Source organism: Trachypithecus francoisi, unplaced genomic scaffold (genome assembly GCF_009764315.1).
Source record: "Trachypithecus francoisi isolate TF-2019V2 unplaced genomic scaffold, Tfra_2.0 Lachesis_group0, whole genome shotgun sequence".
In the NCBI taxonomy this organism is placed as follows: domain Eukaryota; kingdom Metazoa; phylum Chordata; class Mammalia; order Primates; family Cercopithecidae; genus Trachypithecus; species Trachypithecus francoisi.
Genome location: NW_022681453.1, coordinates 66119996 through 66135664, shown reverse-complemented (window position 1 = coordinate 66135664; position 15669 = coordinate 66119996). Strand labels below are relative to the sequence as shown.

At 40.9% G+C, this 15669-nt stretch overlaps 1 protein-coding gene across 1 annotated transcript in view; it reads left to right on the top strand.

Annotated features, from left to right (window-relative positions):
* Positions 1–2905, top strand: part of SLC49A4 (solute carrier family 49 member 4) — an 86266-nt gene extending 83361 nt beyond the window's left edge. The window contains exon 9 of the mRNA XM_033211018.1: positions 1189–2905. Coding sequence (XP_033066909.1) covers positions 1189–1304 — 116 coding nt within the window. The 3' untranslated portion in view covers positions 1305–2905. The remainder of the gene's footprint in view (positions 1–1188) is intronic.
* Positions 2906–15669: the final 12764 nt, after the last annotated feature.

Here is a 15669-nt window from a genome sequence, read left to right as displayed (position 1 = left end):
TGATTTCCATTCCTGAGCATAAATTGCTCCTTTAGCCATATGAATTATGGATTAAACTAAAGCAGCAGTGTGGAAATCTTTAGGATGACTTTTGAAGAATAAGGCAGAATTAGCATTTTGTAGAAGTACAAAGGGAAAAATATAAACCCGTAACAGTGACCATAAAAGAAAAAAGGCACCAAGGAGCTTATTTTCCTCGTTTATTTTTTTAATTGAAACTGCTGAATGGATATTAAACTAGAAACGTTGTCCCCACCACCTTTGCCAACCTCTTTATGCCAAGGAGCTATTCACTTCAGAGCCTTGGGATTAACTGGCAGATGGGATTGGGGTAGAGGAAGGCTGAACAGATGCACAGCCCTAGGGTCCCTGGAGCTCCAGGAAGCAGCTAGAGGCAGCCACAGTGGTCAGTGTGTGTTGGTAGCAAATGGCTCAAGATTGCCTTGTTGGAGAGTCCTGAATTCATGAGAGCATTTCTGAAGAACCATGTTCTTGACACATTAAATCAAACAACAACAGAATTGCCCATTCAGATGATGCCTATAGGTTTTCCAGTAATTGGCATCATACATAACCATTCATGCTGGTATAGAAAAAGACTAGAAAGAAATAAGCCAAAATATTCACAGTGATCTCTTTGGGGGCAGAATTATGATTGATTTTTGTATGTTTTATTTTTAAATATATTTTCTAATCTATTTTACAGTGATTTCTACTTAATGTTTTTGCTGAGAAATAGATATTTCTATCCAAAATATATACAAGTGTTATCCCAAAATTCAGGTGATTTTCGTATTTGTCTTTTTAATCCATCAGCTGTTTATAAACAGGGACAAGAGTGATGTGATAGAGGGTACTTAAAAAATAATTATCAAACTAACATTTAAAGGTTATTGTTTTTTTCTTTGAAGTAATTTATTTTGTAACCAAAGTCAAGGTGGATTAAATTGATGAAGAAAAGTTATGAACAATATTGATTAAAAATATTCCACATGGAAGCCCCGTCATATATTACACACATCACTTCGTCTCCAGATTGTCACTGTTTATTGAAAGTCAGTTTCTAGGCCTTCCAGGATGCATTTATTATAAGTACTTTTTAATACAGAGCAGATCCCTTCCGGCATACAGGTAGTGGTCTGCTGGTGATACATGAATGTTTAAAACTGCATGTTTTTTGTCTTACAGAGTTGTCTTGGTTCAACTGGTGCCTTCCCGGATCGTGTTTGCTCAGTCTCCTCCTCATTCTATGCTTCAGGGAATCCTATGACAGACTCTATCTTGATGTGGTTGTCTCCGTTTAATAGCACAGACTTGAAGGAGTTTAAAAGGAGGCTGGAAATCAATACTGCACACTGCACATTTGCTCGGAATTGCACATCTAACAGGAAAAGAGGGAGAAGAAAGAAACTTCATTCAGAGGTTTTGTTAGGTTACAGATTATCACATTAATTTAATTACTACTAGGTAATAATAATAATGGGAGACTTGAGTGATAATAGGGGATTTTAAAACTCTACAGATGGCATACCTGTGCCTGATTCTGGGGTTGGAAGTGTGACTTCTTACACGTAAAGCACTACCTAAGTAATACTCTCTCTGTTTTGTGCCAGTGCTAAACTACTGATTACTTGTAATTATGAAAAGAAATAAAGGGTGTCTATCACAGGAGGATAACACCTTCCCTAAGTCACATATCAGAATAGGAAGATATGCCACTAACTTCTAAAGAAGTTCAAACCCTGTATCCAGTTTTAATGATAAAATAGCCAAGAGGTATATCGATGATAGAAATTAGCCATGTGTACACTACATTTTTTCTAATAAAGCCATTTCTTATATGACTCCTTATTTTAATCAGGTCAGAAGCCCTTGGCCATCTTTACTATGGTGATCAGGTGCTTTCCAGTGACTTCCGAGCATAGGCACTGTGTCTCCATCTCAACTTATCCTTGTTTCTGTGAAATACAATTTCATCTACTAGGCCCTTAAATAATTATGTGAGGGTGACTAAATGTTTAGTGTAATCACATTAAATATTGTATGAAAAATGTAATTCCATTAGAATCTAGCACTTTGTTACAAATGAAATGACAAGCCACATAGACATACTGTGTCTTCTGCCTGTATATGGTGGCAGGAGATGTAACGTCCAGAGCCAGCCATTATTTACCAGGGTGAGATTTTATTCAGTGACCCTAGTTTAAAAATAATAATTTATCACATTGAAACTTTCAGCCCTGTGGAATGATTTCTGAATTACATCCTGTGTTTCAGCTTAGGTTGTAAAATACTCCGTTCTCTGTGGAGTCAGTGTATTTGAGAGGGCAGTGTTTTGCCAGTACCTAGCTTCTTTCTACAGACGATAGCTTTTTAAAAAATAAGAGTTCCACATTGGGTAGCTCTCAGCAACAGATTTCACTGTGACGTAAAATACGCTGCAGTGGGAGTATGGTATCACCCCTATTCATATTTACATCATTCCCCTCACACAGAAAAACCAACCCTTTTCCCAAAAAGTCAAGAATACTACTATACCTTTATTATTCTCAGCTTCCTCCAGCCCCTCTTCTTGTTTTTCCTCACTGGAAATTGTACCTTCATTGTCAGCTAAGTATATATACTTTTGTGTTTTTCTGGACAGTGTGCAAGTGGCTCTTATTAGCCAAGGTGGTGAAGTATGGTTCAGGAAAGCTGGGCAACACTGGGCCCTGCTCCTCTCTGCACCTGTGTACGCCATGACACACCCATATGCAGATATCCAAGTCTCTCTCCCCTCCCCCTTAGCAAGTACAAGGCTGTGCATTAACTCACCTCGGTCCTAGAGGAGCATCCTAGTACTGCTTGGCAACTTCTAAGACCCTAACTTGTGAAACTAGGGAAGTAAGAAACCGTTCAAATTTAACATCTGTCTTCAGTCATCTTTAAATCATCTGTCTTTATAAACACCCTGCTCACATAGCAGAAAGACTGAAGGAACTAAGGAACTTGCTAAAGAGAAGAAGAAAAACAAAAGCTAGACTTAGTTCCAGTTAATTCTGTCATTCTTCTGAAATAAAAATGAAATAAAAGGAAGGCAGAAATCTCTTTTTTTTTTTGAGACAGGGTCTTGCTCTGTGACCCAGGCTGCAGTGCAATGGCATGGTGCGATCTCAGCTCACTGCAACCTCTACATCCCAGGTTCAGGTGATCCTCCCACCTCAGCCTCCCGAGTAGCTGGGACTACAGGCATGCACCACCACGCCCAGCTAATTTTTCTGTTTTTAGTAGAGACAGTGTTTCTCCATGTTGCCCAGGCTAGTCTCAGACTCCTAAGTGATCCACCCACCTCAGCCTCCCAAAGTGCTGGGATTACAGGTGTGAGCTACCATACCAGGCCAAGAAGGCAGACTCCTTGAAAATGATTCAAAGCCAGCCATTAAGGATATCCACAGACCATGAACCAGATGCTAAATAAGCACCACCCCTTCCTCTTCAGAGGGAATACAGAAAGGAGAGGGAAGAATTATAAGGTATTTGGTTTTAGAACTATTATGTTTGAGGATGTTATGGTATAAAGTTCTGCTATAGTAAGATTTCTTGTGTAGAACATTTTAATTATGGTTAATTGCACTTTTTTTTTTTGAGGGACAGGATCTGACTATGCTGCCCAGGCTGGACTCAAACTCCTGGGCTCAAGTGATCCTCCCACCTCAGCCTCCCGAGTAGCTGGTACTACAGGCATGCACCACCACACCAGGCTTAATTCTTCTTTTAACACAAAGTAGAATAACACTTTAAAAGTATTACCTAAATGACTAATTAGTTCAAAACATCCCAAGTGGGTAGTGCTAAAAATTCTTGCATTGTTCAGAATTCTTGTTTTTAGAATACATGAGGTGAGATGAGTCCCTGTATTTTGTTTGTATGTTCTTACCCCTCCAGCAGGTAATTGTTCTAATTACAAACTGCAGCTGTTTTAAGTGATCAAAAATTTCGTATACCAAACCTGACAGGAAGGGAACCAAAAGGCTTGGGGGTGGGGAGAAGATTACGCATCATTTACTTGAATATTGCAAATTATATTTTCTTTTTTTTATTTCTATCATGCATCAGAATAGACCAGCTGCTCTCTTTACACTTTCTAACCATTATGGAATCCTAATGAAATGTTACAGCTGAAAGAAATCTTAACCCTTCACTAATCCAAACCCTCATTTTAGAATTTATAGAAATGATTCTAGAGAGGTAAAGTACAACTGAGGCTCACAGTTTCTGACTCCCAAACCAGGCGTTTTTTTCCTACCTCACAGAATTGCAGCTTAATTTAGACCATTTTGGGTGTGCATGAATACTTTCCATGTTCAGAAATGATAGGGCTTAAGAGTAAGCTTCCATTATTGAGTATGGGAAGTACAAGGATCAAGTTGAGGTGATTATTTGGTTTATAAGTAAAATTCTCTTTTCTCCATCACTATCCTGTAGGTGCTCTGACAGCTCTTAGCTCTTGGGTTGCAATGACATCATGTAAAAAGATTCTGATGAATAATTCAGTCCCATAAACTATGAATTGGTAAGGACATGCTGTAGTGCAAGTTCCCTGTGGCTTATCAATTAATATTTCACAGTTTATGGGAAGAAGCATTTTTTAATATGATCCCTGGTGGAGGTATAGGAACAAGACAGTTGTACACACAAATGCGTTTCACTGGAGGATGGAGCAATAATAGCAAGAGAATCAAATACAAATGGAATTTTGTATATTTAAATATATATGGCCTGAGGGCCAAGTTTTTTCATAGATCATATATTCGTGTTTAATTATGGACAATGTTTACAGCTTGTTTTTATGAAGCCCTTCTAATGAGAGATCTAAGCTAAGGGATTTTAAATTGAAGAGATTAAATCCCCATCTACTTAACTTTTAATTAGTTTTTTTTTTTTTTACTGTTTTACTAAAATCCAGGCATTCATCTTACTGTTTGCGTAAGTACAGGCTTCACTTTAGGCTCAAGACTGAATAAAAATGCATAGCAAATTTGCTTTAAATTAATGTTTGAAAATCACATTGCACATTTGTCCCTGAAATAAGTACAGAAATTACTACCATTTTGCCATATTAAGGCAAGTACTAAAGCTGTGATATGAAGAAAATGTCATATTAAAAAAACGCAGGAAACTATGAGAACATTTTATCAAACTTATGAATATAGGAGAAAAATGCAATTCCACTTTGATTTGGAATTATATTCATGCAGAAGAGACAAGATAGTTATTTCTTTACTATCAGACAGTGTGCTGGTCTGTTAGGAAATGTGAGCAATACTCAGAGGGGATGTGTCTGGGCGGTCTTAGAACAGGGCTTTACAGTGGGCTTTGGGATGCTTTGTGCTCAGCAGAGGCGGGGTGGCCTGCTCACTCAGCAGACAGCTTGACTCTGGAGCTCTCATTTCCTCATGTGTCCTTCTGGTTCAGATGTAACCTCAAACTTAGGAGAGGATTCCAGGAACTAGTACAAAGGCCCTTAGGGGTCCCTTGAGGGTGTCATCTCTGACCAGGGGGATGGGAGTGATACAGGCAGTTACATGGCCCTCAGTCTCTGATTTACATTTGTTTGTGGTCAGGATTTAGATCACTTTATGATTTTCTGAGGCTCTGACTCGTCAGATACCTTTCTCAACCCTTGGATGAATCTGACCTCAGCTCTATCCCTGAGACCTTCCACTTTCTTGAACTGACTTTCTGACAAAGTCTTCTTCACCCTGAACCCCTCCCCAGGGTCCCTGGCAGAAATCCATTCTCATTCCTGAGTAGGAAATAAGGCCATACACCCAGTCTTTCCTCTCCTGAACAAGACGCTAGCAAGCTCACAACATGAGTAAGTCCAGGTGCTCCAGAAAGATTTAACAGGTTTTCTCACATCTAAGCCTTAGAAGTTCAAGTATTTCCTTGAAATGGGAATTACAATTCTAAGAAGTTCCTATAGTTATTACTTGTTGCATTTTTAGAATATGGGCTAATTGCTTTATGTGGTCTTTTGGTTGTGCTCTAGAATCTGATATGCCTCACACAGTAGCTTTCCATCTTAGCCCACTCTCAAAAAGAGAGAACAAAAAGCTACCCAGCCCCAGCTGTTCTGTTCATTCAACAAGGGAGAATTAAACTTTTTTTTAACCTAGCTAAAAAATGAAAGAATAGAATTGATTTCAGTAGCTTTGATGAAATGATCAAAACACATCAAGCTATTTTAACTCTAAACGTGCTTGCTGGACATAGTACATTGTAAGGCTTGGGACTCCAAAGGGGATACCAGAAAATCAACCCAAATATCACAGAACTCTTCGCATTCCCTACTTTATAAATTCTTCTGATTTATAAAGGCAACTTTGGCAACCTTGAACAAAATGGCAAGGATAACTTGGAGAAACTGTCAGTTTACCTTAATGTTAGAAAATGATACTTCTTTTAAAGTACTAATTTAGACTTCATCTAATTCAAATTGTCTTTCCCATTTACCCAGAAGGATCATAGAATCAAAAAAATGATCTAATTCAGCCACCTCATTTTACAAATCAGTAGAGAACCTTTTAGGTTAAATGACACAGCCAGGTTTTGCCAGATCACTCAGCTCCTAGACCAGCATTCTATCCCTAAATGATCAATGGGTTAGCCATAAGTAATTCTTTTAAGTATTTTTTTTTTCATTTCTTTTAAAGTTTTGAAAATTACATGAGAAATACATGAGTGTATAACTATTATAAAATAGCACAGGAATAGAAAGTAAAGTCTACCTCCATACAAACATGCTGTTTAATCCATTCTTTCTGGAGGGAAGCATCATTCATTCTTTCAGAGGAAACTTGTGTATGCATTTACATATCTATGTCTAAAAACTCGGGGGGCATTTAAAATCGAGTCACCTAGCGATCTTTTTCTTGGACCATATGAGTTTCTGAGATCCTTATTTGTCTCCCAGATGAATCTGCCAAATGTAGCATATTGTGGTTAATATAGATGTTTCGTAGACCTGCTTATGTACCGTCAAGCTCTATCATATTCTAAAGTTCAAAAGTGAGCTCCAGTATGCACTATTGTGTTGAGTTCCAATATACACTATTGTGTTTTCTTACTGGAAATTCAATTTCTGTTCTTAACACTGTGAACCAAGCTCCCTGTACTGTGAGAAAAGAAAGTGAATAACCGACCTACAAAATCCATATAAATTTCCTCAACAGGGCTTGCTTGGCTTCCATCTCAGCAGAGGCACACAATATTGTAGAAAACAGAAGTCAAAAGAATAATCTTGTGCAACTTTTTTTTTTTTTTAAGACAGGGTCTCACTTTGTCACTCAGGCTTGAGCGCAGTGGTGTGATCTCAGCCCACTACAGCCTCAATCTTCCAGGCTCAAGCAATCCTCCAGCCTCAGCCCCCCAAGTAGCTGAGACTATAGGTGGTGTATACCACCATGGCCAGCTAATTTTTTTATATTTTTTGTAGAGATGGGGTATCGCCATGTTGCCCAGCCTGGCTTGTGCAATTTCATTTTTTAAAAAAATAGCTAATAGAGATTCTGATAATTCTTATCATTTCCTGGTCAACTTCTGTGTCTTTCCTAACTTTCAGGCTGTCAGTAGAAATGATGAACTGTAGCAGGCCAGGAGTTCACCTTCATTTGGTCACTTCTTTCTTTCCTGTCTTCTTGCCCATGCAGCTTTCCCCTTTCTGGTGTTGTCTTCTTATTTCTGACCATGCTTGGGAGCAAGCTATGTGACACCCAGATTTTCTGAGTTGCCAGCAGTGGAGAGGAGAGAGCCGGGCAAGCAGATTCTTCATGGACCCTACTAGAAAGGACAGAGAAAAAGAGCACTGGTGTAGGAGCCCACGAGCCTGGCTCTTAACCCTGGCCTGGTGACTTCAGCTATTTGACCTTGAGCAAGTCACTTCATTTCTCCTTTAGCAACATCTCTAAAATGAGGGAGTGAACAAAGATGTTCCCTTAGGTTTCTTCCAATTCAGAAATACCAGTTCATTCTTATTTAAATATGAACATAACCAAGGCATGTGCAGTCTGTAAAGCTGGAGAGCTGCCCAGCACCTTCGTGTTTCCATTTGTGCAGTAACCCCCCTCACGTGAGCCCTGTACGTGAACATATGAAATCTTATGCTGCATCCACATTCAGTAAGAAGAAATTGCTTTTTCAGTGTCTGTGGGAGGAGATAAGCTGCAGGTGCTGTTTATTTTCCCAAAGGACTTCATATATGAAACGCAGGCTTTATTAAATTTATCAAATGCAATAAGAGAAAAATCTGTCATCTGATGTTAAGATAGCATTCTGGGAGCCAGGTCGGGGTACTGCATTTGCTTGCCAGAATCAGATCAAACCAGATACGAGTCCTTTGGTGTGGCCGGATTCATTATGAGGCAGCATGGGTTTGCACCTGTAGAAATCAAAACTGTTGGGTCAGATAGGAAAGCCAGTCCTTGAACTTACATCTTTAGTTAAGGCATGAAAGAATTGTAAGTTGCTTTTCAATGATGCCATCTCCACATGGTCAGATTCTTCCAGTACACTGTGCAGATATTTTACAGAATAAGAGCAAAGTTTCAGCATGTCAAGGAATGATCTGTACTCAAGTGTTAGTAAACAAGGCTCTTTTTTTAATGTTAGTAGACAAGGTTTTTGTGGGGTTTTTTGTTTGTTTCTTTTTTTTTTTTTTTTTTTTGAGACAGAGTCTCTGTCATCTAGACTGGAATGCAGTGGCACGATCATAGCTCGCTGTATCCTCAGACTCCTGGGCTCAAGTGATCTTCCTGCCTCAGCCTCCTGAGTAGCTAAGACTACAAGCGCATGCCACCACCCCTGGCTAATTTGTTATTTTTTGTGGAGAAGGGGTCTCACTATGTTCCTCAAGCTGGTCTTGAACTCCTGGACTTAAGCAATCCTCCCACGTCAGTTTCCCAAAGTGTTGGGATTACAGGCGTGAGCCCCCATGCCCGGCCAACAAGACTTCCTCGTGACTATAATATGAGCATAATATTAATAGCTGTGAGAGAGAAGTGAACCAGAAGACCAACCTCAGTGTCAGGAAGTCTGGGTCTCTGTCTTCTGCACAGCTGCCAAGCAGCCTTGGGGCTTTGGGCAAGTCATCTGTTCTCTCTGAACTTTGGCTTCCTCACTTCTAAAATAGGAGGGTCAGAGAAAATGTTTCTTTTTGCTGAAAAGTTTTACAGTTCTGTGATCTACACCTCTTGGTCACACACAGCCGAAAGTAGAAACCGTGAATGCAATACTTTTCCACCAGTACTCCCAGTTTATACATTATCTTTTTAAACCAACAAGGAACTTCTACAAGGCCCTGTTAGTGATGTGTTGCAGGTACCAGCATTAGGGAAACTTTCAGACTGTTATATCCATTCATTCATTCATCCATGTATACTTCTATTCATTTTGTATACAGAGTAATTATATATGTACAATTACATGGCAGTAAAAGATAAATCAGAAAAATGAAGAATTTTTTTTGTTTTGTTTTTTTTGAGACAGCATCTTGCTCTGTTGCCAGGAGTGCAGTGGCGCAATCTTGGCTCCCTGCAACCTCCGCCTCCTGGGTTCAAGGGATTCTCATGCCTCATCCACCCGAGTAGCTGGGACTACAGACATGCGCCACCACACCCAGCTAATTTTTGTATTTTTAGTAGAGATGGGGTTTTGCCATGTTGGCCAGGCCAGTCTCGAACTCCTGACCTCAAGTGATCCTCCTGCCTTGGCTTCCCCAAGTGCCAGGATTACAGGCATGAGCCACCATGCCCAGCCAGAAGGTTTTAAAAAAAACAAAGACACTCCTGAACTAACAATACAAAGAGCTAGTGGCAGTTTCCCAAATAATTATGCATAGCAGGAGCCCATATGTTGTCCTCATATCATAAACCATAACTGATTTCGAGGAAAAGACATTCTGCCCCACTGAAATTCCTTTCATGAGGAAGACCTGGATCTGTTTGGAGGCACAGAATTAATTTTAGCATGAGGAATCCCAACCCTTCCATCATTCTGTGGCTGAGGAATGGGTTATTGCTCCTATGGGAGACTGGGAATATTGTTGGTACCCCAGCTTTCTCTTAAGACAAAATTTAACAAATGCATACACGCTAAGATGCATATGCTTACAAGGCTTTGTGGGTCTCCTTCTAAGGGGAATTTGAATACTAACAAAGAACAAAGACTAAACACCAAAAGGGGGCTTTCTAATGGTAGACTTTGGGATATCAGCTAGCCACATAGAGCAGGGCTACTTTGGGGGCTGGAGACTGCAAAAAGCTTTCAGGTTTCTACCTGTGAGTAAACCGAATCATACTTGATGCATTGCTAGTGAAGTCCCAGCCCCCGACCCTTTGCAGAAACCCAAAGAATGCTAAAAAGGGCAGGTTTTAGTTCCTGCCAATTATTTCATTTACTACAAATGCCCCCAGTTCCGAATTTGCTTCCCTCCCCACCAGAAATAGGTCATTTTGGAGGCTTATGAAAAGTAAGCATTAAGAAAATCCCGCCTCCATCCTAATACATTGCATCCACAAGTCCCAAACAAAATCACTTCCTTGGCCTACACACATAACTACCTGTTTCTGTTTAAGTCTGTGACTCAGAAGGTACCTGGAAGAAGTCATGAGAGGGGGTCGATCCCATCTTACCTGCCATAGGAAGAATAGGGCCTGCTTAGTAGAGTTCAGTGTGTGTGTTGGGGGTGGTGGTTCTTAGTCCTTCCCTGAATTCACTAATTCGCATTGCACTACCCTTCCTTGTCAATGAGTTGTTGCTGAGGAATTATTGTAGTAAGTAATACAGGTGTCCCCAGTGAAGCCGTCCCTCTCCTCCAAACCTCCGCTGTCCTTTGGGTTTTGGCTCCAGGATTCTTGCCCCATGTCCCAAAGAATCCCCACCCCCAGGCCTCCCTCCTCTTTTGCCAATTGTACCTGACCTTTTCAGGAAAAAGAAATCAATTGATACCTTAGTCCTAATGTTTGACCCTTTTCTATCTCAGAATAGAGAAGCCCCCATATTTGTTCCTTTTTTACTCAAGCTTAATATAGACCACCTAGGCACAGAAGCTCCATGCTGTATTCTGTTGCCTATAATTATCCTTCCATCTAATTGGAAAAAGGTTACTCTATTGAACCAGCTGCTGATTCCCTTACCTTTTCACTCTTTTGTCAGTATTCCTTTACCAGTAAATTATTGGTTATCTAGGTCCTGAAGTTTCATTCATGTTTTTTTTTTAAAGCTTTAATTTTTCTTAGGAAAACTGTTTCTCTCATCTTAAAGCAGACTATATGATCTTTTGTATTCTACTTTGTAATACAATTTGAACATAATGAACACTCTAAAGTCAGACATGGATTTTATCATAAAAGCAGATCATATTAAGAATTTTTTAAAAAAGAACCAGGATTGAGGAATCTGTAGCTAATAATTTAATAATTCACCAGCATGTTTTGGGCTCCCACTTCGTGCTGGCCACTGGGCTAGGCACTGAGGATGCAGAAGCAAACAAATCAGCCTCCTGGCCCGCAGATTTGCATTCCAGTGAGTCCATTCATAAAAACTAACTCAGAGCCAGCAACACCCGCCCCCCAAAGGGCTGTTGGAAGCTTTGTAGCTCATCTGTACAGCTGTCTTGGTTCCTGTACGGGATCTTACTCTCTTGGGAAAATATGTTCTAAATCCTGTTTCCTTGGGCCATTAAAAATCCAGGCTATCCCTAATCAATATATAGTTATGTGTGACCTTCATAGAATTAAAAAATGCCCCCGGATAGCCTTTGAAGGGAAAGGCAGAGAAATCTGCTTTGATGGCTTGAAAATAAGTGAAAAGATTTTTAGGGGAAACTAACAAGCTTTCAAAGGTTTCAGATCTGCCAGGATTCATTCATTAAGGCATGGGATTAGGCCAGAAGAGCCTCCTACCAAGGGAGAGACAGGAACCATGTAAAGAGATCTGTGAGACCGCAGTGGAAGAGTATTGAAATAGAAGTCAGACCTGTAGACATATTTGTTAATATGTGTGCCGAGCCAAAGTACAGGAGGAGGCTTGGAGGCATGGAGCTGTGGTGGAAGCAGGTTCTGGAAAGCAGAACTCTGAAGCTGGCTCATTCTCACCAAGTCATCTGGCCCAGCCTCCCGCCTCCAAGCACATCCTGCCTGCAGAGGGTCTGGCTAGCTGCCTTTTCATCTCTCCAGGGATGGAGATTCTACAACCTCCCTCTGTCATCAGTTCCAGAGCCACTCCCCTTTGCACTAGAAGTTCTTTCAAAGAATGAGGATGTGAGGGAGGGAGGGGTCAAGAAACAGAGTGACAGGGGAAACAGGCAGAACAAGTCAGGGCAAAGGACCCCAGCATGAAGAGTTGTGGAGCTGGAGGTGGGGAAACAGCCTGGCATCTCACACTTCCTTCCTTCTCTTAAATGTGAGCAGCTGACTCCAAGGCTTGTGGAAACTCTAGAAGGTAGAACCAGCCATCTGGGGAAGCTGGCCTCACAGATGCCCCGTCTGGCATAGTGGAGGTTCCTGTGCTCTGAGAACGCAGTGTAAATCTAGACATACACTGCAGCCTGGGAAGAGTTGTGGTTTCTTCAAAAGTCTTTAAATTTCACAATCACCCCTCTAAAGAAATGTTCTCTGATTGAAGGCATGCCTTCTATACCTACTTTATTGTGTTTCATGCATTCTGCCAGAGTAATTACTTTTCATATCAATTCTTGGATGCAGAGAAATCTCTGGTAGTCTAAGGGGATTTCGATCCAAGTAAAGCTACTGTCTCTTATTCCATCCAGACTTTTCCATCTGCCTCCGCTCTCTCAGTCACATACCTAGAAGCAAGCCAGAAAGCCTGTCCAACCAAAATCACTCTCCAAAGCCCAAGCACTTTATTGTTCTCCCTGTCTGTTCTTGAGCCAAGGTGTATTTGGCCTCATTTTATGCCATTAGTTGTCTGGCTTTCATGGCTCTGCACCACATTACAGTCAGAGCAGGAAGGCCAGCAGTGGAGATAGAATGATGGCAAAGACCCAGAGTGGAGGCCTCTGCTGGTGAGGGAGCCTGCAGCACTCTCCACACTGGTGGATCCTAGCATGCCCAACAGACCCCCATCCCTTCCCCTCAGCCTTGGGCCTTGAGTCTCATTCCAACTCATCCCCTCCCCTTTCCCTCGTTCCAGTCCCAGGCGACACTTGATGCCCCTGACTTATTTGAAGAGGATATCAAGAAGTGAAAGAACAAAGTCCTTTTCTGTTCGGTATCTGGGTCCATCCTGGAAAAAGTTTTTGGCAGAAATGGCTGCAGTGGAACCCTCTGACCGCCAGAGTGAAATAGTGCTCCAGCAGGCTGCGGTAGACTCGCTGCCAGAGTGGGTCAGGACTGTCCCAGAGGACAGGGTCATCTCTTGAGAGTCCTCCCAGCTCCAGGGCCTGATTTTAAAGCAGTAACACTAGGATATAGGTTATGTACAGGCTCCTGGAAGGCAGGTGCCGCAGCTCCTGTGACACCCCATTGCCTGAGCAAACTTCTCCAGTATGAGAGATAAAGCAAGTATGAATGGGTGCAGGGGGGAGCTTAAAACCTGCCACACTGAGACTCGATGCCGGGGGCCATGCACCCACTCTGCCGCCTGCTAGGTCTGTGCAATGGTCAGAGCAGGGGTGTGTGATGAGGTCAGGTCCCAAGCACATCCACACTTAGGAAGTGTTCTGTGTGTTTTTAAATAATCCTTACCATGTAAAGATTGTATTACATTTGTATACAAAATTTTTTTGCATTTTACTTTTGTAATATTTGGGGTTTTATAGATTTTTATTTTATGGCCAAGTATACTTTTGTAAGGAAATGTTGAAGTCTTGAGTATTTTTATTCTTTTAAAAAACTATAGTTAGTGTCAACTGTGAGCACTGATAAATATTATTCATGTGTGGTTTTCTTTCTTTTTAATCCAGACTTTTTAAGAAACTGTTTTGGCATAGAGTTTTACTTAAAATGCTGCTTCATTTTACATATTGTGAATACTGAAGATTCTAAAAAATAAAGATGCATTTAAAATCTCTGTGCTGTTCCATTGTAGAAATGGTAATGTGCATTGCTTTGCCAAAGTGGTAATTAAATGTTTAATGGTTTAGAACTCCTAGTTCACAATAGGGCTTCTCGTCATCACTCACAGCGTGTGAGCTTCCAAATAAGCCGCCATTTCTTTGGAAAACGCACGCGCTTAGGCATGGCGATCTCCTGTTCCGTTAGGAAATACGGTTATGTTGACATTATGGTTACTGTGCTTGTGGTTTTGCAATAAACATGTATTGAAAGCACTTGTGATAACGTGGTCCGCATTTTGTTTTTAATCAAACTCCAAATGGCAGTAGAAGTGGAGCCAAAGCTTCCTAAGCGTTCGGGCAGCAAGATGTGGTGAGAAAAAAAACATGAGCAAGGAAGCAGAGGCGGCTGGGCCAACTCCTTCTCCTCCGCGACAAGCCCGGAGACGGGGATTCCTTTCTGTCCTTTGGAAATCCCCTGTCCTCATTCATTTAAGAAACATAAAATCAAGGAGGGGGATAATTACATTTACCTTTGCCTGGATTTTACGATGTTGGAATAGAGTGAGGAACACAAAGCTCCTGGCACATTTTGATTGCCTCATACGTGTTCCTGGCCTTCTTCCCTCCTTTCCCTCTTGAGTCTTCAGCATCTATTCAATGAATGCTGGTTGGGTGAACACACAGTGTATCTATCTTCATGCCATATAGGAAACAGAATTCTTACCCTGATTTTTAAAAAATAATTTTTCCATTATAAAATAATACACAGGGCCAGGTACATCCCTGTAATCTCAGCACTTTGGGAGGCCAAGGCAAGAGGATTGCTTGAGCCCAGGAATTCAAGGCTGTAGTGAACAGTGATCGTGCCACTGTACTCCAGCCTAGGTGACAGAGTGAGACCCTGTTTAAAACAAAAAACAGTTATTAAAGATATTTTTAAATACAGAAAAGTATAATGCTTTCTTCTTGCTGTAAATGTCTTTTAATATAGTACAGATTGTACTACGTTTTTGTTTTATATTCTTAACATTCTATCCTGAACATTTTCCCATGACAAAGGAAACTTAGAATTTAAAATTTCATTTTATTGTTGGACATTAAGGTTGTTCCTGAGGAGACCGATTCTGGGGAATACATCATTGTATATTTATCCTAGTTTCTGATGATTTTCTTAGAAAAGATACCCAGAAAGCACATTACTTTGTTCAGATATGAAGACTTTAGCTCCCACTATGAGTCCCCAGGTTAGTTCTTTAGCCAGCCCCATAGGGTCCACTAGAAAATGAATGCATTTCAGGATTCTGCTCAGGTGAGAACGGTGACAGTAGAGTGAGTCACACTGACCTCTCCTTCCCCTTCCTGTTCTTTTCTCTACTTAGGGTACAAACCACATGCCCTTGATGTGAATGGGCCCTGTTTCAACTCTTTAGTTCTTATATAAAACACTGGACTTGATAGCGGGGTGCAGTGGCTCACACCTGTAATCCCAACATGTTGCGAGGTCAAGACGGAGGATCACTTGAGGTCAGGACTTGAAGACAAGCCTGGGCAACATAGTGAGACTCCATCTCTACCAAAATAAAAACTTAAAACACACATGACTTGATGATCTT